Here is a 25,320-nt window from a genome sequence, read left to right as displayed (position 1 = left end):
GAAAATGGTTAATATGTAAAGCAGACAATCAAATAACCTAATATTGAAAATAAGATAGGATAATTTACAAAGAATAAACCCATTTTGTTTTTATTTTGTTTTTATTTTTATTTTTTTTCTTTTTTCTATTTTTCTCTTTTTTGTTTGGCTGCAAAATTATTTTTACATAACCAAATACCTCCAATAAACTTTGAAAATGTAACATATTTTTTTTTTTCAAAGTTTATTTTTTTGTTTATTTTTTATGAGGTAAATCTATTACATTGATAATTATAGTAGAGATATTAATACTCTACATCTTTACAATCAAACTTTAAACAATCTTTGCAGCCAATTTTCATATGCACAATAATTTTTTTTTTTAAATGGGTTTAATCTAGTAATCAACCATTTCTTAATAATCAATAAAAGCTTATAAGTTGTTTTCTCAATTCTCACCTCTCACTCACAAAATTTATGTGAGTAAATATTGCACTTTTACAAATTAATTCCCTCAATTATACATGTTATTATTCATTCAATCAATATCACTTTAATTATATACTCATAAAAGTTTTAGAAAATATGTTATTTGAAACACACAATTATATATTATTTATAACTTATATCCCATCAATTACATATTTTCTATTAAATTGATAAAAAGAAGAATAAATAAAAATCTATACAAAAAGACTTCATTTTCTTAGTAGTTTGCAATTTAAATATATACGGAATATTAAAATCTAATCTATTGTGATAATATGATAAATAAAAACTAATGCGTGTCAGGAGTTTTTGACTCCTTACTCTGCCATTGAAAAAGGAAAAATATATATTATTATAGAAATATTTTTTTTTAATTTTTATTTTTAATTTTTTTTTTTAAAATAAACCCTCCCTCAAACCTGAATATGACATTTTTTTAAAGAAAAATAAAGAGTACATGATGAAAGAGATATCACCTGGAATTTATTGAAGATGAGGAACAAACACAAACCATTTCGTGACATGTTGAATCAATGATCCAGTTTTCTTTTCTTACTGGTTGGTTGAGACCAATTGATCTTTGTTATAGCCGAATCAGGTTGATGAACAAAAGCTTGGAGATCATCAATTAATTGGTCTTGATTCGAAGCAGAGATGAGCATCTTTTGTGAATTTTCTGAAATAAAATTTTGTTCAACGGCTACATCAAGAAAAGTCAACAAACCATCATAATAGTTATTGATATTCAACAAGCCAACAGGTTTATTATAGATATTAAGTTGTGCCCAAGAAACAACATGAAAAATTTCTTCTAAAGTACCAAAACCACCAGGTAAGGCAATAAAAGCATCAGAATTTTCTATCATTTTAGTTATTCTCTCGTACATTGATGAAACTTTCAACTCTTCCCCAACCGTAACACCTGTAATATTTCCTTCAGCTAAAGCTGTAGGAATAATACCCAAAACCTGACTACCTCCAAGATGAGCTGCTGTTGAAATAGATCCCATTAACCCAATATTGCCTCCTCCGTAAACCAAGTGAATTTTTCTCTCTGCTAACTTTTTTCCAAGATTAATTGCTGCATCAACAAATATTTCATTCTTTCCAGTATTAGAACCACAAAAGACACAAATATTTTTCAATTTTTGTGAAGAAGATCATCCTGTCATGTTTTTTTTTTCTTTTCAAAAATATAGAGAGAGTTGAGTGATTTTATAAGGAAAACAAGGAATAAGACAGAAATAGGAATAAAAATGTGAACAAAATGATGAAAATAGTAAAAAAACAATAATATATAATAATAACATGCATGCGTATAAACAGTGATGTGATTGTGGCACACAGTGTTCCTTCAATATTTATGAGTCGAGGGTTGGCTTACCATCCAATTTTCTTATAAATTGGCAAATAGGGTCTTTTTTAGTCAGATTCTCAAGACCATTACCATGACGCTGCGCTTGGAATAGTTTCCATAAATGGAGAAGTTGACCTTGAACATCTCCACTAGAATGCGTCTCAAGAGTCAATGAGATATCATCTAATGACTCTTTACTCAGCCCATTCTTAATGAAATCAATTTTATCTTCTCTATTTGTGGAAACATATCCCAAAGATCTACATTGTCTATTACAAGTCCATCTAGCACAATTATGACAAACATCTAACCTTTTAGCCCTTCTTTTCTTCGCATAGGTATTTTTTCCTAGTCCAGACATATTTCGAACAAGTAAGAATTTTGGAACTTCACCACCTAATCGAACCTTGGCTTCAATTATAAGACGAATATCCTCCGGAATTCCTTTTTGCATAAGCATTCTCAATCTTTCACATCTGCCTTCATAAATCATTCTCAGAACTTTTTTAGAAACAGATGGAAAATATTTACCAAGTTTTTTGATAGCTTCATCCATAATATATTTATATATATATATATATATATATATATATATATATATATATATATATATTCAATTATTTTGGGAAATTGAAATAAAACCGACTGAAAGTAGTCACGGAGTACCGTTATCCGCCACTTAACCGGGAAGTGAACTCAATTCTGCAAAAATAAAATAAAAATATAAGTAACAATTAAGTTGGATCATATAAAGGCATAAACTCTTCATTAAGAACTTCATTTTCTATAAACGGTTTAAGTCTTTGCCCGTTAACTTTAAATACATTATTATTTTTAGGATTTTCAACATCAACAGCACCATGAGGATAGACAAATTTAACAATAAATGGTCCAGACCATCGCGATCTAAGTTTTTCTGGAAACAAATGCAAGCGAGAATTATAAAGTAAAACTTTTTGTCCGATTTCAAAAGATTTCCTCATAATATTTTTATCATGAAATGCTTTTGTTTTATCTTTATAAATCTTTGCATTTTCATATGCATCATTTCTTAATTCTTCTAGTTCATTTAATTGCAATTTTCTTAATTTAGATGCATCATCTAAATTAGTATTAAACGCTTTAATTGCCCAATAAGCTTTATGTTCAATTTCAACAGGTAGATGACAATGCTTTCCAAAAACTAATCTATATGGTGACATCCCCAATGATGTTTTAAATGCAGTTCTATATGCCCATAATGCATCATTTAATCTTAAAGACCAATCTTTTCGATTTGGATTGACTGTTTTTTCCAAAATTTGTTTTATTTTTTTATTTGCAAATTCAACCTGACCATTCGTTTGAGGGTGATATGGAGTAGAAACTTTATGTGTAATACCATATTTTCTTAACAACGAAGAAAATGATTTATTTATAAAATGACTTCCCCCATCACTGATTATAGCTCTAGTTATTCCAAATCGACTAAAAATATTTTCTTTCAAAAAATTTATCACAACTTTATGATCATTAGTTCTACATGCAATTGCTTCAATCCATTTTGAAACATAATCGACAGCCACTAAAATATAAGTGAATCCAAAAGATAATGGAAATGGACCCATAAAATCTATTCCCCAACTGTCAAATATTTCAATAATCATGATTGGATTTAAAGGCATCATGTTTCGTTTTGAAATTGAACCCATTTTCTGACAATTTTCACAAGATTTGCAAAATGAATGTGTATCTTTGAATAAAGAAGGCCAATAAAATCCACATTGAAAGATTTTTGCAGTTGTTTTCTTTGACGAAAAATGACCTCCACATGCCTCAGAATGACAAAATTTAATGACACTACTTACCTCATTGTCGGGTATGCATCGTCGAAAAATTTGATCAGGACAATACTTAAACAAATAAGGATCATCCCAATAAAATTTTTTGACCTCTTTCAAGAATTTATTTTTATCTTGTGAACTCCAATGAGAAGGCATTTTATTTGTCACAAGAAAATTTACAATATTAGCAAACCAAGGCATAGTAGTAGCATAAAATAGTTGATCATCCGGAAAATTTTCATTTATTGGTATTTCATTTTGAGATGATTCAGAAATTATTCTTGATAAATGATCGGCTACTACATTTTCTTTTCCTTTTTTATCTTTTATTACAAGATCAAATTCTTGTAACAACAAAATCCATCTTATTAATCTCGGTTTAGCATCTTATTTATTTGATAAATATTTTATGGCAGAATGATCAGTATAAACAATAGTAGTAGAACCAATTAAATATGATCGAAATTTATCTAATGCAAACACTACTGAAAGTAATTCTTTTTCAGTTGTTGAATAATTGATTTGAGCACTATTTAAGGTTCTACTTGCATAATAGATCACATAAGGTTTACCTTCTTTTCTTTGTCCTAACACGGCTCCTACAGCATAATCACTTGCATCACACATTAATTCAAATGGTAAAGACCAATCAGGAGGTTGTAAAATAGGTGATGTAGTTAAAAGATTAATTATCTTTTTAAAAGCAGTTTCACATTCTTGAGTCCATTCAAATTGTGCATCTTTTGTTAAAAGATTTGAAATTGGTTTCGATATTATGCTAAAAAAATTTATAAATCTTCTATAAAATCCTGCATGACCCAAAAATGATCGAATTTCTTTGATCGTGTTTGGTGATGGTAAATTAGCAATAACATCAACCTTAGCTTTATCAACTTTAATTCCTTTTTCAGATATGACATGCCCTAACACAATTCCGGATTTAACCATGTAGTGACATTTTTCCCAATTTAAAACAAGATTTTTTTCTTCACATCTTTTTAAAACTTCTTCCAAATTTTTAAGACAGTTTTCAAATGAGTTTCCGAAAACAGTTATATCATCCATAAAAACTTCCACAAATTCTTCAATCATGTCACTAAAAATACTTAGCATGCATCTTTGAAAAGTAGCCGGGGCATTACATAAACCAAATGGCATTCTTTTAAAAACAAAAGTTCCGAACGGACAAGTGAAAGTAGTTTTTTCTTGATCTTCTAATGATATTGGTATTTGATAATACCCCGAATACCCATCAAGAAAACAATAATAAGGATTACCTGCCACTTTCTCTAAAATTTGATCTAAAAATGGTAACGGAAAGTGATCTTTTCTAGTTGCATTATTTAATTTTCTATAATCAATGCACATACGCCAACTAGATGGAATCATAGCTTGTAATAATTCTCCCTTTTCATTTTTTATAACAGTGATGCCTGATTTTTTTGGTACTACTTGTGTTGGACTTACCCATTTACTATCCGAGATTGGGTAAATAATTCCGGCATCTAATAGTTTTAAAACTTCATTTTTAACAACTTCTTTCATGTGTGGATTTAATCTTCTTTGTGGTTGTTGATATGTTTTAGCATTTTCTTCCAAGTGAATTCTATGTGTGCAGATTAAAGGATTTATACCTTTTATATCTTGCAAAGTCCATCCAATTGCATTTTTGTGTTTTTTAAGTAGTGTTATTAAATCTTCTTCTTGTTTTGGTAAGAAGGTAGAAGATATTACAATAGGATATGTTTGATTTTCACCAAAAAAAAGCATATTTTAGTTCTATTGGTAAGGGTTTTAATTCAAGTTTGGATGATCATTTTCTTTTACTTCTTCAAGTTCATTAATTTCTTCAAATAACTTTGATTTAAAAATATTTTTTGAATCAAAACTTTCCACTAAACAAACTTCAGATGGTTGATTTAAGTTTTCTTGGTGTATATTTTCTTCCACGATTGTTTCTATTGCATTATCATCTTCATCTTCATTAATAATTGGTTGTTTACATAAATTGAACACATTAAGTTTTAAAGTCATATTTCCAAAAGACAATTTCATTATTCCATTTCGACAATTAATTAAATCATTTGAAGTTGCTAGAAATGGATGTCCCAATATTACTGGAATTTCGTTATGTACTTCTATTGGTTGTGTATCCAAGACAATAAAATCCACAGGATATATGAATTTATCAACTTGAACTAATACATCTTCTACAATAACTCTAGGTATTTTGATTGACCTATCGGCTAGTAAAAGAGTAACAGATGTAGGTTTTAAATCTCCCAACTTAAGCTTTTCATAAACTGAATAAGGAATTAAATTCACACTTGCTCCCAAATCTAACAAAGCTTTTTTAATTTTATTTTTTCCAATAATACATGAAATTGTTGGACAACCGGGATCTTTATATTTCAAGGTAGAATTATTTTGAATAATAGAACTTACTTGCTCCGTTAAGAATGCTTTCTTCTTTACATGCAATTGTCTTTTCACAGTACATAAATCTTTTAAAAACTTTGCATAAGAAGGCACTTGTTTAATAGCATCTAATAATGGAATATTTATTTTTACTTGTTTAAAAACTTCATAAATATCATAATCATTTTTTTGTTTTTTTATTATTTACTAATGCATGAGAAAAAGGAACATGTTTATTTATTTTATCATCAATTTTCTTATTTTTAGGACTCAAAGCATCATCTTTCTCAAAAGTATCAGGATTTGAATCCTTACTCTTTGAGTTTAATTGATCTTTGTTTTCATCACTATATGGATCATTAACTATTTTACCACTTCTAAGAGTAATAACAGATTTAACTTGATCAAATTTATCTTGATTTTTAGGATTAGGTTGTGGTTGAGATGGAAATTTTCCTTTTTCATGAATATTAAGTGCAGATGCAAATTTTGCAAGAGTTTCTTTCAAATCATTCATAGATTGAATGTTTTGAATATTGATAGACTCTTGCTTTTGAATGTATGCATGAATTTCATCTTAAAAATGTTTTCTTGGAGGTGGGATATAAGGAGCATAACCTTGATGATTTTGGATATTTTGAAAAGGTTGTTGTGAAGGTTGTGCATTATTATCGTTCCTCCAACTAAAATTGGGATGATTTCTCCAACCAGGATTATATGTTTGTGAAAAAGGATCTAATGTTGGTTTTTTAAAATTGTTAACATAATTGGCTTGTTCATGGAGACATTCTTTAAATGAAGGCAAAGTAGGACAATTTTTTGTAAGATGATCATGTGTGTCACATATATGACAAACAATTTCTTGAACACTTTTTAATTGATCACTCTTTTTCATTTCTAATGACTCGATTTTTCTTGCTAAAGATGCAAGTTTAGCTTGAACATCTACATCATCTTTAAGATGATAAATACCACCCCCATTTGTTGAATTATTGGTTTTACTTGGTGGTTCAATTGAGCCTATATTATCCCAATTTTGAGCATTTTCTGCTAATGACTCCAAATATTCCATAGCTTCATTTGGGTTTTTATCTTCAAAAGTTCCATTACACGTGAATTCTATCATTTGCCTATTTTTAGGTATTAAACCTTCATAAAAATGAGAAACTATTCTCCATATTTCAAAACCATGATGTGGGCATGTATTAAGTAACTCTTTATATCTATCCCAACATTGATAAAATGTTTCCCCTTGTTTTTGAGAAAAAGTTGCAATTTGTCTTTTAAAAGAGTTTGTTCTATGGGAAGGAAAAAACTTTTTTAGAAATTGTTGTTGCATTTCTTCACATGATCTTATTGAACTTGATCTCAAATTTTGCAACCATGTTTTAGCTTTATCTTTTAAAGAAAAAGGGAAAAGCTTTAATCGAACAATATCCATGCTACAATTTTGATCATTATAAGTGTTGCAAACCTCCTCAAATTCTCTTAAATGCAAATATGGATTTTCAGAATCTAGGCCATGAAAATTTGGTAAAAGTTGAATGATTTGAGGTTTAAAATTGAAATTAGACGCATCAGGAGGAAAGACTAAACAAGATGGTGTACTAGTTCTTATTGGATTCATATGGTGCCTAAGTGTTCTTGGTTGTTCATGTTCTTGATTATTATTATTATTATCATCTTGATTATTAGAATTATCCTCCATGTTTAAAATATTTTTAGATACTCGAACAAGTCTACCACTTTGTTTACGACTCCAAACAATCATACAATTAAAAACAACATACTATTTACATAAATAACATAAAATTAAACTTAATTTATACCTCCCCGGCAACGGCGCCAAAAACTTGCTACAACTTAAATTGTAATTCACCCAAGTGTAGGTTGTCTGCAAGTAATATACTCGTGAGTACGAGATCGATCCAGGAAGAGGATGCTGTAAGTTTAATTTTACCATGATATATTATAGATGGAATATTATTATGAAACTTCAAATATACAAATTATAAATTGTCAAGGTTTCAAAGGTTCATTGTTGGTTTATTTAAGATTGCTTAATAAAAATAAATAAAAGAAACTAAAATAAGAATAAACATAAAAGAACAATGAAATATTTAAACAAGTATATCATATAATATAGTTCCCACTACATTAATATCAGATTAACCGATATTTAATACATGGTACCCATAATATATATATAGATGAATAAATATAAACATAAAAAGAACAATTAAATATTTAAACAAGTATATCATATAATATAGTTCCCACTATATTAATATCAGCCGATATTTAATACATAGTACCCATAATATATATATAAATGCATAAATATAAATTGACATAAAAGTAAATGTTAGATCAAATCACAATATTTTATTTAAAACAACCGGCAGAGCCACGCTATCGTCTAAATAAAATATATGACTTTATGTTAGATGCGATAAAGTAAATGTTAGTTTCGGAAAAATAAATGTTATATGCGAGAAAGTAAATGTTAGTTGCGGAAAAGTAAATGTTAGTTGCGATAAAGTAAAAGTTAGATGCGAGAAAGTAAATGTTAGTTCAAATCACAATATATTATTTAGAACAACCGACAGTGTCACGCTATCGTCTAAATAATATATATGACTTTATTATAAATAGATACTTATATTTATAGTATATAATTATTGTAGTATTTATTGTATCATATTTGACAACAAATCAAGGTAACCACATTCAAGGTACCAAGCATTTGATGTAAATAGATAACAACAAATCTTCCAAAATTATACCTACAAATAAGGATCAATTAGAAAAAACAAAATAGAAATAGAAAAAGAGAAGAATATACAAAATATAAACAATCTTACTTGACCAACAATGAAACCTTTTCACCTTGACATAAAAAGATTTAGTTTGCCATGAACATGAAACTCAAGAGTAAGGATAAAATAAATTTCATACTTGAACTTGAGAAATATGCACACTCAAACTTTTATTCTCACACACACAATATTTATTTTACAAATGAGGATTTCTCTACACTCTTGCACACTACAAAGTTTATACAACACATCTATTTATAGGCCAAATGAGAGCAAGGGTCCAAAACTCATTAAATATGGAATAGTAAGTTGGTGGATGCTTGTCTCCTTGAATGTCAATACATTGACCCAACTTTAATTGGAAAGTTTGATGCCTTAGACTTCCGATTTTGCTTCTGCACAAAATATATAACACATAGCCCTTTGTCTGTATATGTGTTTTGACAACTCATTCACCCCTTTTGGATAAAATATGAAATACTTATGATATTTTTACTCCAAGCTGGTCATAGTAAAAGTAAATCTGTCTTCATTTTGATGTTTGATTATTTTGATCATATTAATGAAGTTTTTGGAATTTCTTGTCTTCTACAAAGTTGAAGATGCCTCTTTTGTGATTCTACAGGTTTTGAGATTACTCCATTATGACCTCTGTAGCTTGAATAATTTTATTTTTACCAAACCTGCGCAAACAGTAAAATACAACATTTTAGTAAAACATTTAAATATAAACACATAACACTAAAATAATACAACTTCATAATTTTAATTAAACTTAAATTTTAAAACACACTTTTTAACATATAAATAATTACAAATTTTAAGTTTCATCAATAATCCGGTTCCGCACAAAGTGCGTCATACTCAATCGTATCAACTGAGGGCAATCCAAACAACTCGTTAATCTTTGCCTCTCCATAATTCACCCACTTTCCTCTCACAAACACCGTCCGTTCCTTGCCCTCTTTAGTATTGGCATAGAACTCCCGGACCAATGGTATAACTCCCGCTTTCGGTTGAGCAAAAAACAAGTTTCAATTTCTATCTTCTATGATATCATGAATATAACACCCTATCCCAAAATTTGTAGACAAATGAAAGCCCCTCTCGGGCCATAGAGTACGATTAAATTCAATCTTAGTGAATTAAATTCAAATGATGGAGATAATGTTGAGATTGTCGGTTCACCTTCCCCTAGTCGACTCTGAAAATTGCTTCCAACAACCAATTCACGTTTTTGACAAGATTCCCTAATTCATTAACATACTCTTTCAAGTTATGCTAAACTAATTCGATGCTATGAAATAATCAAATGTCTTCAATTATTTATCATAGATGATTGCATTCACAACTTGTGGAATCTCTTAGCTTTCGACCTACTGGACTATCACTATCAACATGTATCCAATTTCATATGTCTATGTAAATTGTAGATCCATGAATCATGCTATTTGTTCCTATCATGAAATTTTCTTTCGAAATAAAACATGATATAGAAATATTGAGAGAGTTAGCTACGCTCCAACAATGCAAAACAAATCAATAGCATAATTAAACATTCATTAGAAGTCAAAAACCAATATTCGTGAGTCGACAACTGGGGTCGGATCCCCTAAATCTCAACACAAGAGGTTTAGCTACAAATAAAACTCATAACTAACATCAAAATGTTTTTTTCAAAACAAAAATAACAGAAAAGAATTTAAGAAGAAGAGGAGAAATTGCTTCACGATTGTTCTTCACTCCTCCCGCTCCGTTTCTCTAGTTTCTGATATTTCAGCCGCCAAGAGATGTGCAAAAAAGATCTCTTAAATTCTAAAAATCAATCCCTATTTATCTCCAAGAGTCCTTGCTTTGCAATTTTCCTTTTTTTACTCAACGACCTGCGCCATGGCCTAAGAATGTCACGCTATGGCACGAAAAGTTCTGTTCCATTCTTCACTTTTTCCCAGTTCACGCTATGGCGCAGGAAACATCACGCCATAGCGTGAAAAGTTCTGTTCTCTTTTTTTCATAATCCACGATTTACGCCATGGCGCAGGATATGGCAGGCTATAGCGTGAAAATCTCTGCCTCCAGCTTTAACACAGCACTTTTCGAGCTCCGTCTTTCGTCTTTTTCCTACAAAACAACTTAAACGCATGAGTGCATACTATAAAGCTTGAAAACTCGAATTTTAAACGGAAATACGAAACAAACCACTAATCACATGGTCAATGGAACCCAAAATAATCTAACTTAGCATGCATTTTTGGGTTCTATCAGTATTTTTTAATAAAAGTTGTGAATTTGTTTTGTATTAATTACTTTATATAAAATTACACACATGAAATCAATAATTAAAATTATTATTAATATATTTCTATTAATATTTATTTATGAAATGATATTTATAACTAATTATAATATTATTTATTTATTTTTATTTGTCGTGGGTCGGCCCGCCTAACCCGCAACCCACCTTGGATTGGGTTGGGTTGAGGATTTCCAGCCCGCCATGATGGTGGGTCGGCCCGCCATCAACCAGCCAAAAGGTGGGTTTTTTGTGGGTCGGCCCGCGCCGCCATGAGTTGGCCCGTTTGACAGCTCTACATACAACTAATCGTTGAGAATCTGATCCACTGCAAGTATGTCGCTACAATATTAATTAGGGGTGTCAATTTGGGTGGGTTGGGTTGAAAAAAAAATATTTAAAAATTTCTCAACCCGAACCCGACCCAACCCGAAAATGTTCAACCCGAACACGAACCCGTATAACCCGAACCAACCCGCTCAACCCGAACAACCTGATTTTTTATTATTACTTTTTATTTTTTTAGCAAAATAATTAAATAAAAATTCAAAACACAAAATAATAATAATATTATTATTATATTTAATCATATGATAATAAAATCTAAGCTTATATATAATTTAAATTTGAAAGTTTAGTTGTAGAAAATTTAAAGTTTATTTACTACAAAAAATAAAAAAATTATTTTAAAAAATCAAAATTGTACAAAATAAACATTAAATCAAAAAAATATATTATATCAATATAAAATAAATATTTTTAAAATAAACAACATATGAAATTATAACAAATCTTTTTTTAATTATATATAAAAAAAGAAATAATAAATATATTTGGGTCAACTCGGGTTGACCCGAACCCAACCCGAACCAACCCGAATAATTTTTTCGGGTTGGCTTTCGAGTCAACCCGATTCAACCTGAACCCAAAAATCCCCAATCCGAACCTGATATTTTTCGGGTTGAATCGTATCGGGTTTGAGGGTTGGGTTGGTTTTTGACACCCCTAATATTAATCTTTGATATGAATGTTGAACAAAGTAAGAAGTCGTCGCTATTATATTCTCTCTCTATTTTTTGTTCAGCGTGCCTCTTATTTCTCATCATGTTTCATATACAAGATAACTTATGATCATAATCATTAAAAAAATCTTAGAAATTTGTGAAACTCATATATGTTGCATTAAAACCTAGACAAATATCAATTTCACATTAATGAATAAGGGAAAGAGTGTAATCGAAATAATTCGAATGAATCCTACAATAGTTAATGAAGAATGAATTACATTTGTTCACGCAAAAAATTCAATAAAAGTGACATACTAGCTAAGATAGTAGTTGGAACGCTAGTCAACAAATGACTTTACTATAACCATCGGAAAACAACGCATAAAATTTCCTACTTGATCTCTAATGAAAAATCAAAACGCAATTTAATAAGTGACAATGTCGAATAGAAATATGATGCTCAATTTTTTTCTTATAAAAACCAATCCTTGAAATTTCAGTGAAGAGTGACAACGCATGATTGTCTTTGAACTACGTGAAGAAAAAAGAATTTACAGGTCGTTCATGTGGCCAAGAACCAATCAAACTTGTCTCATAAAAATAGCAAACCTTTTATTATTGTGACTAGCACGAGAGTTATGGGGTTGGCGGCCTGGGTATATTGTGTTTGGAATGCGCGTAACGGGGTCAATTCTCGTTGAAAAATTGGTTAGACGCATTAAGACAACAACACAAAGAAAATCGTGCATGAAACCCAAAAATTAAAGATGAGATAGAATCTGTACGCCGGAGGCAGTCACGTCTGATGCCTCTCCAAGCCCAAAAATTTGACAAATTGAAGCTGGGCGGAGAGCGTAGGCAGCCACCAAGGTATGTCGAATTAAAGTTTGAATCTTATACGCGAAATCAAATATCCCTGATTGAGTATTTATTTCACACGACACATCCACTCAGTTTGTACTTTTTTTTTTTTAATTACAGTTTTCCTTTTTACGATAAACAAATTTATCAAAAAAAAAAATAGAAAATTTTCACACACTTATTTTACTCTATCTATTTTCATTGTTGATATTTCAGAAAATTTGAAATCGAAATTTGAAGAATAGACTTGATTCAGAAAACACTTAAAATTACTTTCGTATTGCATTCTTTATCCGACTGATAATACATATATAATGAACTTAAGCTACTTAGATGCTACTTGTAAAGACACTTCATCGAGATACATCTAATGATTGACATTTATCAATACATATGTAATCCATTATTTTTTAATGAATCTCGCAAGTATTGATGAATGATCATCCTTATATCTATCATAAGAATAATGATGCCCTTATACATGTGCGGAGCTACCACATGCCCAGTGTGGGCATTTGCCCACACTGGGCCCAACATATATATGTTAATTAATATGTATATATATTTTCCTAATTTTTTTTTATTTTTATTGGTAGTTTCTTAAATTGGACTAAAAAAGATAACAATTTTTTGTTCCTTTTTATAATTTTAAACCCAAGTATTAAGTTTAAATTTTAAAGTATTATTACCAAATTAAATAGACAGTCTTTAATGTTTATATAGTGCTTTATCCTCACGAGTCACAAATGACATATGTGTTGATTAACAAACATTCCAATTCACATTACATATTGTCTCATATATAAATCATATTCTCTATAAAACTCAGAATTTCACCAAATTTAAGGTTCGCATTTTTCTTCAGTGTTCGTCGATCATTCAATTATTTTTAAAATTTATGACATTTTGAGTTTTGACGACTGAAAATCATTTTATGTTTATTTTTAGAATGTAGAGTATATATTTTCTATCAAAGTTTATTTTGATTGTGGGTTCTGTATGTGTTGATCTTCGTCATTTTTTTGGTGTTATCTTATCAATTAACAGTTGCTAGCTTCTGGTCGTGTGTGTCTTGTGTTCAAACCTCACGACACATTATTTTAGTTGTCGATTAACCAATGCCATTTTTTAAAATTTATTACGTATATTGTATTGTCGCCTACACTGAACCAAAATCCTGGCTCCGCCCCTACCCTTATAGGTAGCATGAAATATTCCATGAAATTATTCAAGCCAGATATTAATTTGATGATATGGGCTAACCAACCCAAACCCTCAAACCCGACACGATTCAACCCGAAAAAAAATATATATATATAATATTATATTTCTATTATATTAATGTTATTTCAAAAAAAATTATATTAATGTTGAAGAGTTGGTATTTTGGTATGAATAACACCCTTTTATTTTGCCTTCATTATATATTTAATTACCAAAATACCATTTTATTTTTTCTATCGATAACTACTTATTTACGAAAATGTCACGTTTATATAATTTATTTATTTTAAAAAAATACTTTTCAAAATTGTTCTCTATTTTTTTATTGAAAAAAAACGAATTGCATAAGCACGCAACGCATACTTTCAAATACTAGTGTTATATTATCAATGTTCTAAAAAGTGGTAGGCGGTAGGCGGTAGGCGAGCGGCCATCCACCCGCCTAGACGGTTTTTTTTTTTAGCCTAAATATCTAATTATCGTAGTATGATTCATCTGAATATTTCTCTAATAATTATTTTTTATTTAATTCACCCAGCCTAAATGGTGTTTTTTTCAAGTCTAAATATCTAATTATTTTTGTTCATGTTAATATTTCTCCAATAATTTCTCGTTATCGAATTCAACTCGGAATACATGACATATTTCTCGTTTTCATCCGATACAAATTGATAGAAAAATATGTCGAATAATCTTTTTAGAAAAATTAAAATTAAAAAAATATAATATTATACATTAATCTAGGCGGCGGCCTAGGCAGATTTTGAGGCGTCTAGGCGGCGATTAGGCGGCCTAAACGGTCAATTAATGTAATAACTTTGAGAAACTTCAACTGTCTAAAAATCGATGCGGTGGACAACCCCTAGCGCCTAGATGCCGCCTTTTAGAACAATGTATATTATACATAAGTAAAACGCATGTGCGTGAGTGACAGCGTGACAACGTAACTAGTATATATGAAACATCCCCGATTGATATTTGATATAAATTTGAATTCTTTAGTACTCATTCCCAATTCATATTTGATAATTGATATAACTTTGAATTCTTTAATTTTTTTTAAAAAAAATATCATGATCGACCTAAATTTTTTTTGATGATGCCTTTAATTGTGGAACATGTTCTAGCAATATCTGACTCTTCTGGTGTTTAATTGAGGACTTGAAATACTAGGTGGACATGTTCTGTGACTTCTATGAGTAGTGCATATTTTGAATAAGTTATAACTAATATGATCATAAGATGGAAAATGCAATTTTTAAGCCGTATCCATAAAACAATTATTTTAAAGGTCTCTTACTTTATAAATAAACTAGCGTCTTTTGCACGCGATGCGTACATATACATAATTTTTTATGTTAATTAATTTTCATGTTATTTTTAGAACGCACATGATGAATTAGATATTCAAAAGTTTAAGAGTGATAATTATCTAATTTAAAATTTTTAAAATACAAATAAAAATAGCGAGACTCATTTTGTTAAATAAGATAAAATTTAATGTCTACAAAAGACGAGACCATATAAAATAACTAATATATATATAATAATTTTGGTTGTTAAAAATTAAGTTAAAATATAATCATAATTTAATTTCAAGTTTCATCAATTAATTAAAAATTAGTTAATTAAATGACTCTCTTATAATTATATAGTAAGATATAAACTTTGTTTCACTATCTCGAATAAATTGATTTTAAATTTTAAGATAGAAAGTGTTTTAAAATTGGGTTCGATTCGATTTCAATTATTTTGTTTCTCGGCAAATGAGCCCAATTAATCATGTTTTACACGTTTTTATTTTAAAACTAGAATGATCCCGACGGAAAGTTTGATAGACCTTCTTTTGGGTGACTATATTATTAACCAACGTAGAATTTATTTTATTCAATTTAACGTTTTTGTTGTTATATTATTTATTCATATATTAATTATTTATTTTACATCAATTAAATTATTAATTATTTATCTTACATCAATCAAATCATTGAATTTAAATTATTATATTATCTCTAATAAATAATATTATTTATATTTTATTTATTATTAAAAGGACAAAATGATAATTTATTATTTTATAAAAAATTTAATCAATCAAATCAAATAAATTATAACCTATCAATCAAATAAAATACAATATTAACTATAATTTCTTATTTATTTTTTATTACATTATATTACTTATCTATGTATTATTTATCATATCACTAAAACCAAATAGAGTAGCTAATTATTTATTTATGTATCAACTCAAAAAATAAATTTATGTATCATAATGATTTTAAATTTCTGGTAGTTCCATTGTTTTGATAATTATAATAATTATTTTTTCAATATTTTGGTTCTTTTTTTTCAGAGTCACTATTTTTGGTTCTTGACAGAATATATCAAGTCGATTATTTCGATTTTTGGGGAGATAATGATCAATCGGGATAAATATAAAATTTGAATAATCCGATCATTTTTTTTGTTTTTGAAAATGAATAATTCGATCATTGAAGTACTCTTGGTTGTGTTTTGTTTTTGGAAAGTAAATAAAGCAAATGGTTTATTATTTATTTTAATTAACTTTCTTTGGTTTCGCCTTAAGTTCTTGTCTGTAGTATGGATCCTTCGATTGATCACTCCGAAGATATTACTGATCTTTATCACCAGCTGAAATTAGAGGACGAAGAGGGAGCTGCTCTTGATTACGAACAAGTTCGTAATGATAGAACTCCAACGAATCTTCAGTGGTGTGTTGTCGGCCGTTTCCTCACCGATAAATCCCTCAACTTTATCGCTATGAAGAACACTCTAGCTTCTATATGGCGTCCAGTGAAGGGAGTCTGTATCAAGACTCTAGGACCTAACTTGTACCTATTTCAATTCTACCATGAGCTAGATTTACTCCGAGTTACTAGAGATGGCCCATGGAGCTTTGATCAGCATATTCTAGTGATGGCTAATCTGGAGTTTGGAATGCAGCCACAACAAGTTCCTCTATTCCATGTTTCCTTTTGGGTGCAAGTCTATGATCTCCCATCTGGATTCATGTCGGAAAAAGTGGCAAATGATGTTGGCAATTTCATTGGAACATACATGGAAGCTGATCCGAATAACTTCACCGGAGTCTGGCGTTCGTACATGCGCATCCGGGTCTCTCTGGATGTTCGAAAGCCCCTCAAAAGGAAGATAAAAATCAAGAAAGCAGGTGAGGAATGGTGCTGGGCAAATTTCAAATATGAAAAACTACCAACTTTTTGTTTTTTTTGCGGTCTTCTTGGGCACTCCGAAAAATTTTGCGAAAGATTTTTCGACTACCCAGATAAATCAGTGGAAAAGCTCTTTGGTATCTGGTTAAGAGCACCAAACAGAAAATCGAACTTCGAGTTAGGAGAGAGGTGGCTTCGATCTGAAACTCATCAAGCAACTGCCAGTGATCGGAATTTGGGATCGGAAAGCCGGATGATGGATTGTTCAGGTCAACATCCTACTAGTTTCTCTCATGATGAGCACCCTTCCCAATACTCTATTGTTACTGCAGAAGCAAAGAAAGGTATGGGTGAAGATGAGACTGATGTGAGGGGCAAAAGTTTAATCTCTGTAGAAGATCTCATGGTCCCACCTGATTACAATAATCGGGATGGTCTAATTATTTTAGACTCTAAGCGTCGACGTGTGGATGATAGTGTTGAAGGAAGCCTTTCACTTATTGGGCCTTCAAGCCCAACTTTTATTTTGTCAAGAGTGGACTCAAAAAACTTGGAAGTGGCGGGCCCTGGTTCCCAGGCCCGCCGAGAATTATGAATATCTTAAGTTGGAACTGTCGTGGGCTGGGCAGCCCACGAACAGTTCAGGAGCTCTTGGGTCTTGTATCCAAGTTTAAGCCTAATTTGATTTTCTTAATGGAGCTAAAAATTAACAAGCAGAAAGTAGAGAGGATTAAATCTCAGCTGGGTTTTGAGGGTCTGTTCATGGTCCCTGGTTTTAATAATGGAGGTGGTCTAGCTCTCTTTTGGCATGATCAGTCTTTGGTCAAGCTTCTAGCCTACTCAGCCAATTTTATTGACGTCATTGTCTCTTCTACTGGAAGAGAAGATTGGAGGTTATCCTGCTTTTATGGCTTCCCGGAGCGTAGCCGTAGACAACAATCTTGGACTTTACTTCGTACTCTCTCGCATCGCTCTTCCCTTCCTTGGTGTTGCATCGGAGATTTTAACGATCTTTTATCTCAATCAGAGAAAAGAGGTCGTCTTCCTCATCCACCCTCTCTTATTGATGGTTTTAGAGAGACTGTAGCTGATTGTGGGTTAATTGACTTAGGAATGAAAGGGCATTTATTCACTTGGGAAAAGAGCAGAGGCACGCCGCATTTTGTTGAAGAGCGCCTTGATAGAGCTATGGCAAATTCTCGATGGTTTGATTTATTTAACGCAGCGGAGGTTCGTAACATCGAGGTAGCTAGTTCGGATCATAATGCTTTATTTCTTACACCAGAGACAATCTCTCATGTTCGACATCGCAAATTCCGATTTGAAAATTCTTGGCTTTTAGATCCTGAGTGTCGGACAGTGGTCCAAAATGGCTGGGATATTGAGTTTGGATCAAGCATCCAACGTCGCATCGCTAATTGTGGGATTGATCTTCATAGATGGGGGGAAATTTTGAGGCTTAAGTTTAAGGCTAAAATTGATCAGTGTCGGGCTCAATTAGAGCTCTTGAAAAGAAGGAGATTTGTCGATGCCGACCAGCGAATTGCCGATGCAAAATCCAGGCTGCACTCTCTTCTTGCTCAAGAAGAAATTTTTTGGAAGCAACGCTCTAAAATATTTTGGCTACAAGCGGGTGATGCAAATACTAAACTTTTCCACTATTATGCCTCTTCTAGACGCAGGAAGAACACCTTAAAGCAACTAGAAGATGATCAGGGCAAAGTGTGTTCTTGGGGTGATGGACTTTCAGAGCTCATCCTCTCCTACTTTCAAGGTTTGTTTACAACTAGTGGTTGCGCTGACCATCACCTTTTATCTTCAGTGCCTAGTCGCCTCAATGCAGATCAGTGCCATTCATTAATTCAGCCCTTTGATGAGTCGGAAGTTCATGCTGCTCTTCACTCAATGCACCCTGATAAATCGCCTGGCCCTGACGGTATGAATCCTGGGTTCTTCCAGAAATTTTGGGATATCACGGGTGAGCATGTTACTGCCTCTTGTTTGGATTTTCTGAACAATTGCTATTTTCCAGATAATCTTAATGACACTACTATAGTGCTGATTCCTAAGAAGAAAAAGCCTGTTAAGATCACTGATTTGCGGCCTATTTCTTTATGTAATGTCATTTACAAGATTATCTCTAAAGTTTTAGCTAATCGCTTGAAACGTGTGATTAACTCGATCATATCCGAGCCTCAAAGTGCTTTCTCGTCTGGGAGATTTATAACCGACAATGTTATTATTGCCTTCGAAATTGGTCATTATCTAAAGCGCAAGACTCAAGGTAAAATAGGCGAAGCAGCGCTCAAACTGGATATGTCTAAAGCTTTTGACAGAGTAGAATGGCAATTTCTCAGAAATATGTTGGCTAAATTGGGATTTCCTAGTAAATTCATTCAGTTGGTAATGCTTTGCGTGTCTACTGTCAGATATACAGTGGTCAACAATTCACATGAGATTGGTCCAATTATTCCTCAACGTGGGCTTCGTCAAGGTGATCCGCTTTCTCCATACTTGTTCCTTATCTGTGCTGAAGGGTTGTCTTCTTTGCTGCATAATGAAGTTCTCTTAGGGAATTTACATGGAGTCAAGGTAGCCAGAACTGCTCCTCCCATCTCTCATCTTTTTTTCGCGGATGATAGCTTCCTCTTCTTCAGAGCTAGTATGGAAGAATGCCATCGGATTAAGACTTGTCTTCGAGAGTATGAAGCAGCATCTGGCCAAATCATTAATTTTGAGAAATCTTCTATTTCCTTCAGTAGGAACGTGTCAAATCAGAGGAAGCACGAAATTTGCTCTGAATTAAGGGTGGGATACACCTCAGACCATGGCAATTATCTAGGCCTCCCTTCTCTTATTGGTAGAAAGAAATCTGAAGTGTTTGCATTTATTAAAGAAAAGGCATGGTCCAGAATGAATGGGTGGAAACAAAAGCTTCTATCTCAAGCAGGAAAAGAAGTTCTGTTAAAATCTGTGGTCCAAGCCATCCCTTCATATGCAATGAGTGTATTCGCGCTACCTCTAACGCTTTGTACGGAGTTGGAGAGGATGATGAACTCCTTTTGGTGGGGCAAGTCTGGGCAAAATGGAGGTGGAATTAGGTGGAAGAGCTGGACGAATCTTAGCAGCAGGAAGACAGAAGGAGGAATGGGTTTCAAGAAGATCCATGAATTCAATTTGGCTTTATTGTCCAAACAAAGCTGGAAGCTCCTGGCCAATCCTTCCTCTCTAACATCTCGGGTCCTCAAAGCTCGCTATTATTCTACTGGTTCTTTTCTGGATGCTAAAATTGGTGCCAATCCGAGCTATGTTTGGAGAAGCATTATGCAAACTCAAGATATCATTCGAAAGGGTGTGAGATGGCGCATCGGTTCAGGCTGTAAAGTGAAGATATGGAGCGACCCTTGGCTTCCAGATTTTGACAGCCCTTTTGTCACTTCGGTCGGCCCCCCCCGATTCTTCCATAAATTATGTGAGTGAATTAATTATCTCAGAAGATAGGAGCTGGAATCTGGATTTGATCCACGAGCTTTTTAATGAAAGAGATCGACATCTTATTCTCTCTATCCCCTTGAGTCGACATACGGCTCCGGATACGTGGCTTTGGGTGGAAGATAAGAAAGGAATTTACTCTGTGAAAAGCGGGTACAAAGCTCAGCTCAGTGCTAGACATTCTCATCCCGTTTCGTCAACCATTTTATGGAATCGTGTGTGGAAGATAAACCTGCCAAACAAGGTTCGCAATTTCGTTTGGAGAGCTCTTTCAGATTGTCTGCCTACTCTACATGCGTTGCAATCCAAACGAGTTAATATTCCGCCTACTTGCCCTCTGTGCCACCGTGATCCAGAAGACGTGCTCCATGTTTTAGTGTATTGTCCTTATGCCCGATCGATCTGGAATATTTCATCCGTTGGGGGTTTTATAACTTTCTCGAGATCATTTTCAGATTGGTGGAATCATTTGGTTGCTACCAAGGATGCCAGGGAGATTGAACTAGTTGCCGCAGTCATGTGGAACATTTGGCTCAACCGAAATAATGTGATCTGGAATGGCATTTGCTTCTCGGCCACTCATGTCTATCGGTCAGCACTTGATCTTCTTTCACAATGGAAAAAAGCTCATTCCCAACTTAATCTCAATCATGGAGCAAACCAATCGATTGGTGCTTGCATATGGCAAAGACCTCCTGAGCATGTTCTCAAATGCAATGTTGATGCCACTCTCCTTCCAGATCCTCCTCTTGTCGGTTTCGGTTGTCTCGTCCGAGACTCTTATGGTATTGTTCTAGCAGCAATTCACGGCAGAGTCCACGGCAGTAATGATCCAGCTTTGGCTGAAGCTCTAGCCATTCGTGAAGCTCTTAGTTGGATAAAGGATCTTCATTTCCCTTCAATCATCGTGGAATCAGATGCGTTAACAATTATCGATGCTCTTAATAATTCTATTCTGGATTGCTCAGCCTTGAATCTCATCATAGAAGACTGCAAACTTCTCGCTCGAGATGTTTCATCTTGTACTTTTGTTTTTGCCAGACGATCAGCGAATCAGGCTGCCCATGCTTTAGCTAGGGAGACTGTTTCTATGCCTGATCTAGTGGGTAGATTAGTTCCCTCTCCTGCTGTTATTTCAAAAGCTATTGTACCGGACTTGACTTATTAATAGATGTTTCTCTTTTTCAAAAAAAAAAAATTAACTTGTGGGGCAAGTTCAAAAAAGCCAGGATCCATATTTGTAATCGGGTTTCGGATATGGCCTTGGTTAGATTTTATGTGGCGACTCGATTGCGTTATCAGACAACTGTACCACACCAGCCACTCCATCTTCTTCGGATATTCCGAAAATGAAAGATAAAAAACAATCCAACCACGTCATCTAGTGCTAGTTATCCTGTACTCCTCGTCCATTCTTTTCCTGTGGTCCTGTGGACCAGTCTCCACTATTTTTCCAAGCGAAATTGCAGTTTAGTCCAATTTTTATCCAATACATTTCATTATTATTATTATTATTATTATTATTATTATTATTATTATTATTAATTACATATATAAATAGGGGGTTGAGAGCTATTTTCGAGTAATCAGGCGGTGCAATAAGTCCTGTCGTAGCCAATAATTCCTCGACATTTTCGTAGGGTTATTCATTGCAGGTTTCACATAGTCGAGTCGCCGCAGCAAAAGCTTTCCCAAGTTTTCGCATTGTTAAAAAATCATCAATGGCGTTCAAGAAGTCATTAGCCCAACGCATGTTCAACATATCAAGAATCCCAAACCCATCTCTTACAAATTGTCGTGTTTCCTCATCATCAATGGCTGTGAAAGCAGCAGCGTTTCATCGGCCAGAAACGCCCGATAGACTAGAACTTGATACGGGGGAGGACGCCGTTTTCCGGCGATGCTTCCACCGCATCACGGCGGCGGCTGCGTCACCCGAGCTTGGGTTTTTCCCCGCCGGAGAAAGTCTCTTGGAGAAGCTTCGGAGGATGGACATTGTGAAAGAGCGGATCAGGATTGGTGAAGTGTCGCCGCCGGAGGAGATGGTGACGGTGGCGGACGCGAAAAAAGTACTCTTGGTTTCACAGATGGAGATTGTGAAATCGAGGCTGAGGAAGATTGAAAAGGGTTGTGTTCCTTATTCGGAGTTCTTGCAGATTTGTGTTGAAGAATGCTCGAGCCATGATCAGGGGACTAAATTCGCTAAATTGCTTGATGAATCGGGGGCAGTTCTTGTTCTTGGAAATTTCGTGTTCCTCAAGCCCGAACAGGTTGGTTTTTTTCTTCTTATTTGTCCTTTAATTTATGTTATACCGCAACATGTTTTCAAATTAATGATTTTTATGGCTTGGTTGCGATTTGGAGTAGCTGGGATAGATCAAAATTTGATTCTTTGAATTTATATCTTCAAGGTTTAATTTGGAGAACGGAGAACTGATTAGCTTTTTTATGATGTGTGTTGTGTTTCAGTGTTCTTCGACAGGAAAGTGAAACCATGTTTCGAACCAAGATCTCTTTATACGAGATGGTGACTTTTATTGGAGTGCTTCCCTACTGCTCAATGCATCAGGATTTTAAACTGATGTTAATTCTTTAAAAAAAAAAAAAATTTGCCCGGTCGCTCTGCAGGGAGATGATTTCCCATGATTCGAGGGGAAAAATGTTATCTCAGGGAAATACTAGTAAAATTCCAAACTTTTTTTGGTGGCCTCTTCTCTTGGTAGCAACCTGTTATTGAGGAGGGGGTGGGGGTGGGGTTCTGAACCCTTCAAGCAAAAAAATTTGTGTAATCTTTCAAAATATGTCGATCCACCTGTTAAGATGCATTGAGCCCGCAGTTAAACACGTTTCATGCCCTCCACATAATATCTAAGTCCCTCCTGATTATTGAGGGTGTGTGAAGTTTATATGGTGATGAGGAGGATCAAATTTGTTTGTATGAGTTTTTTTTTAATTTAAATTATATATTTTACGAGGGTAAGCGAATAGAGGAGAGGATGAAAGAGCATCCAGCTTCAATTCCTCTTTATTTCACCTTCTAATAACGGATTAATGAACACGTCTGTTGAAAACTGATGGTGGATTGAGTGTAAGATCTTGCTTTTTTGTGGTTGGAGTTTTTTTTTGGAGGGAAATGTCGAAAGAGATTGATGTGGTGACTTGTATTTGGTGTCAAACACACCAATAATGATGTGATCTTGACAATGTAGTCTAGCTTTTTTCTAAGAAAAAGATTGTGAGAAACAAAATTTCTGGTACACTTTTTGGTGACAGGGAGGTTAGCTGGTGATAGTGATGAATGAATGACTTGGTATATCTTGTCCTAAACTTGAATTGATCATTAAAAATGATCATATCTGAAACACAGGTGAATGGGATCCAAGTTTACCCAAATCTTGTGTACCTTTTCGTATGATACAGGTGATGAAAGCCATCCAAGGCCTAATCCATTCACCTGCATCCCACAACCCAAGCGATCCAAGAATGATGGAGCTCCAAGAAATGGAGAAGCAAAAGTCAGCCATCGACAAGAAAGCAGAACAAAGTGTGAGACTTGAGCTCTTCGGTGGATTAGTCTATTTGGTCATCCAGACAGCTGCTCTCATGAGACTGACATTCTGGGAGCTTACATGGGACGTAATGGAACCAATCTGCTTCTATGGTGTGTCTATATTCTTCATAGGTAGATATGGGTTCTTCCTAAGGACCTCTAGAGAGCCCTCGTTCCAAGGTTTTTTCCAGAGCCGGTTTACCACTAAGCAGAGGCAATTGATGAAGCATCAGAATTTCAATGCCGAGAGGTATAGCGAGCTCAAGAAAGCTTGCTGTCCTGATCCAAAGGCACCCCAAGAACATCCGAGAACGTAGAAGTTCTGATCTTTTAATTATTTGAAACTGACTTTCAAAAAAAAAATTTATTTGAAACCGAGATGGTCATACTACTTTTTTGAGAAAGAATCGAGTAAAGCACAGTTTTGGTTTTTAACTTTTAATATTTAGATTAGATACTCAAAAGAGATGTACTTCTCGGCGGCAATGTCATCACCTATGAGATATTAAATTGAGGCTTTTTAGCGTTGAATTCGAATTATTCTGCTACGGTGTTTTGAACGTATTCTTTCGAAATGTATAGCTAACATTTCGTTAATGTGGTTAACGATACGGCACCTTTATAAATGGTTTAAGCAATTGGAATGACAAAAAATAATAGAGAACGTACTGCTTTAGCATGATTTATGTTATTGGAATGGTACTCGAGTACTCGACGACCCTCTTTAATTTGTTTCTGGAAAAATTGTACGTGGCCGAGGATTCAAACAGTCAAACTCCGACCCTAATTTAATTATTTTAAGAGGCTGAAGATT

General features: G+C 33.2%; 2 protein-coding genes and 1 non-coding gene across 3 annotated transcripts; all 3 read left to right on the top strand.

Moving 5' to 3' along the window:
• Nucleotides 1-7,250: 7,250 nt before the first annotated feature.
• LOC140894099 (small nucleolar RNA R71) lies at nt 7,251-7,361 on the top strand. The gene has a single exon (XR_012153650.1). It is a non-coding gene; the product is annotated as a small nucleolar RNA R71 (small nucleolar RNA).
• Nucleotides 7,362-21,163: 13,802 nt separating this feature from the next.
• LOC140888687 (uncharacterized) lies at nt 21,164-22,124 on the top strand. The gene is made up of 2 exons (XM_073296386.1): nt 21,164-21,200; nt 21,412-22,124. The coding sequence occupies exons 1-2, from the start codon at nt 21,164-21,166 to the stop codon at nt 22,122-22,124; spliced, it is 750 nt and encodes a 249-aa protein (XP_073152487.1).
• Nucleotides 22,125-22,627: 503 nt separating this feature from the next.
• LOC140886773 (calcium uniporter protein 2, mitochondrial-like) lies at nt 22,628-25,016 on the top strand. The gene is made up of 2 exons (XM_073293589.1): nt 22,628-23,226; nt 24,377-25,016. Exons 1-2 carry the CDS (start codon nt 22,678-22,680, stop codon nt 24,821-24,823), a joined length of 996 nt encoding a protein of 331 aa, XP_073149690.1. The 5' UTR covers nt 22,628-22,677; the 3' UTR covers nt 24,824-25,016.
• The last annotated feature ends 304 nt before the right edge of the window (nt 25,017-25,320 follow it).

The sequence above is a fragment of the Henckelia pumila genome, chromosome 3 (assembly GCF_033568475.1).
Source record: "Henckelia pumila isolate YLH828 chromosome 3, ASM3356847v2, whole genome shotgun sequence".
Classification (NCBI taxonomy): Eukaryota; Viridiplantae; Streptophyta; class Magnoliopsida; order Lamiales; family Gesneriaceae; genus Henckelia; species Henckelia pumila.
The sequence above is the reverse complement of the archived record's forward strand: the minus strand, read 5'-3'. Positions and strand labels throughout refer to the sequence as shown.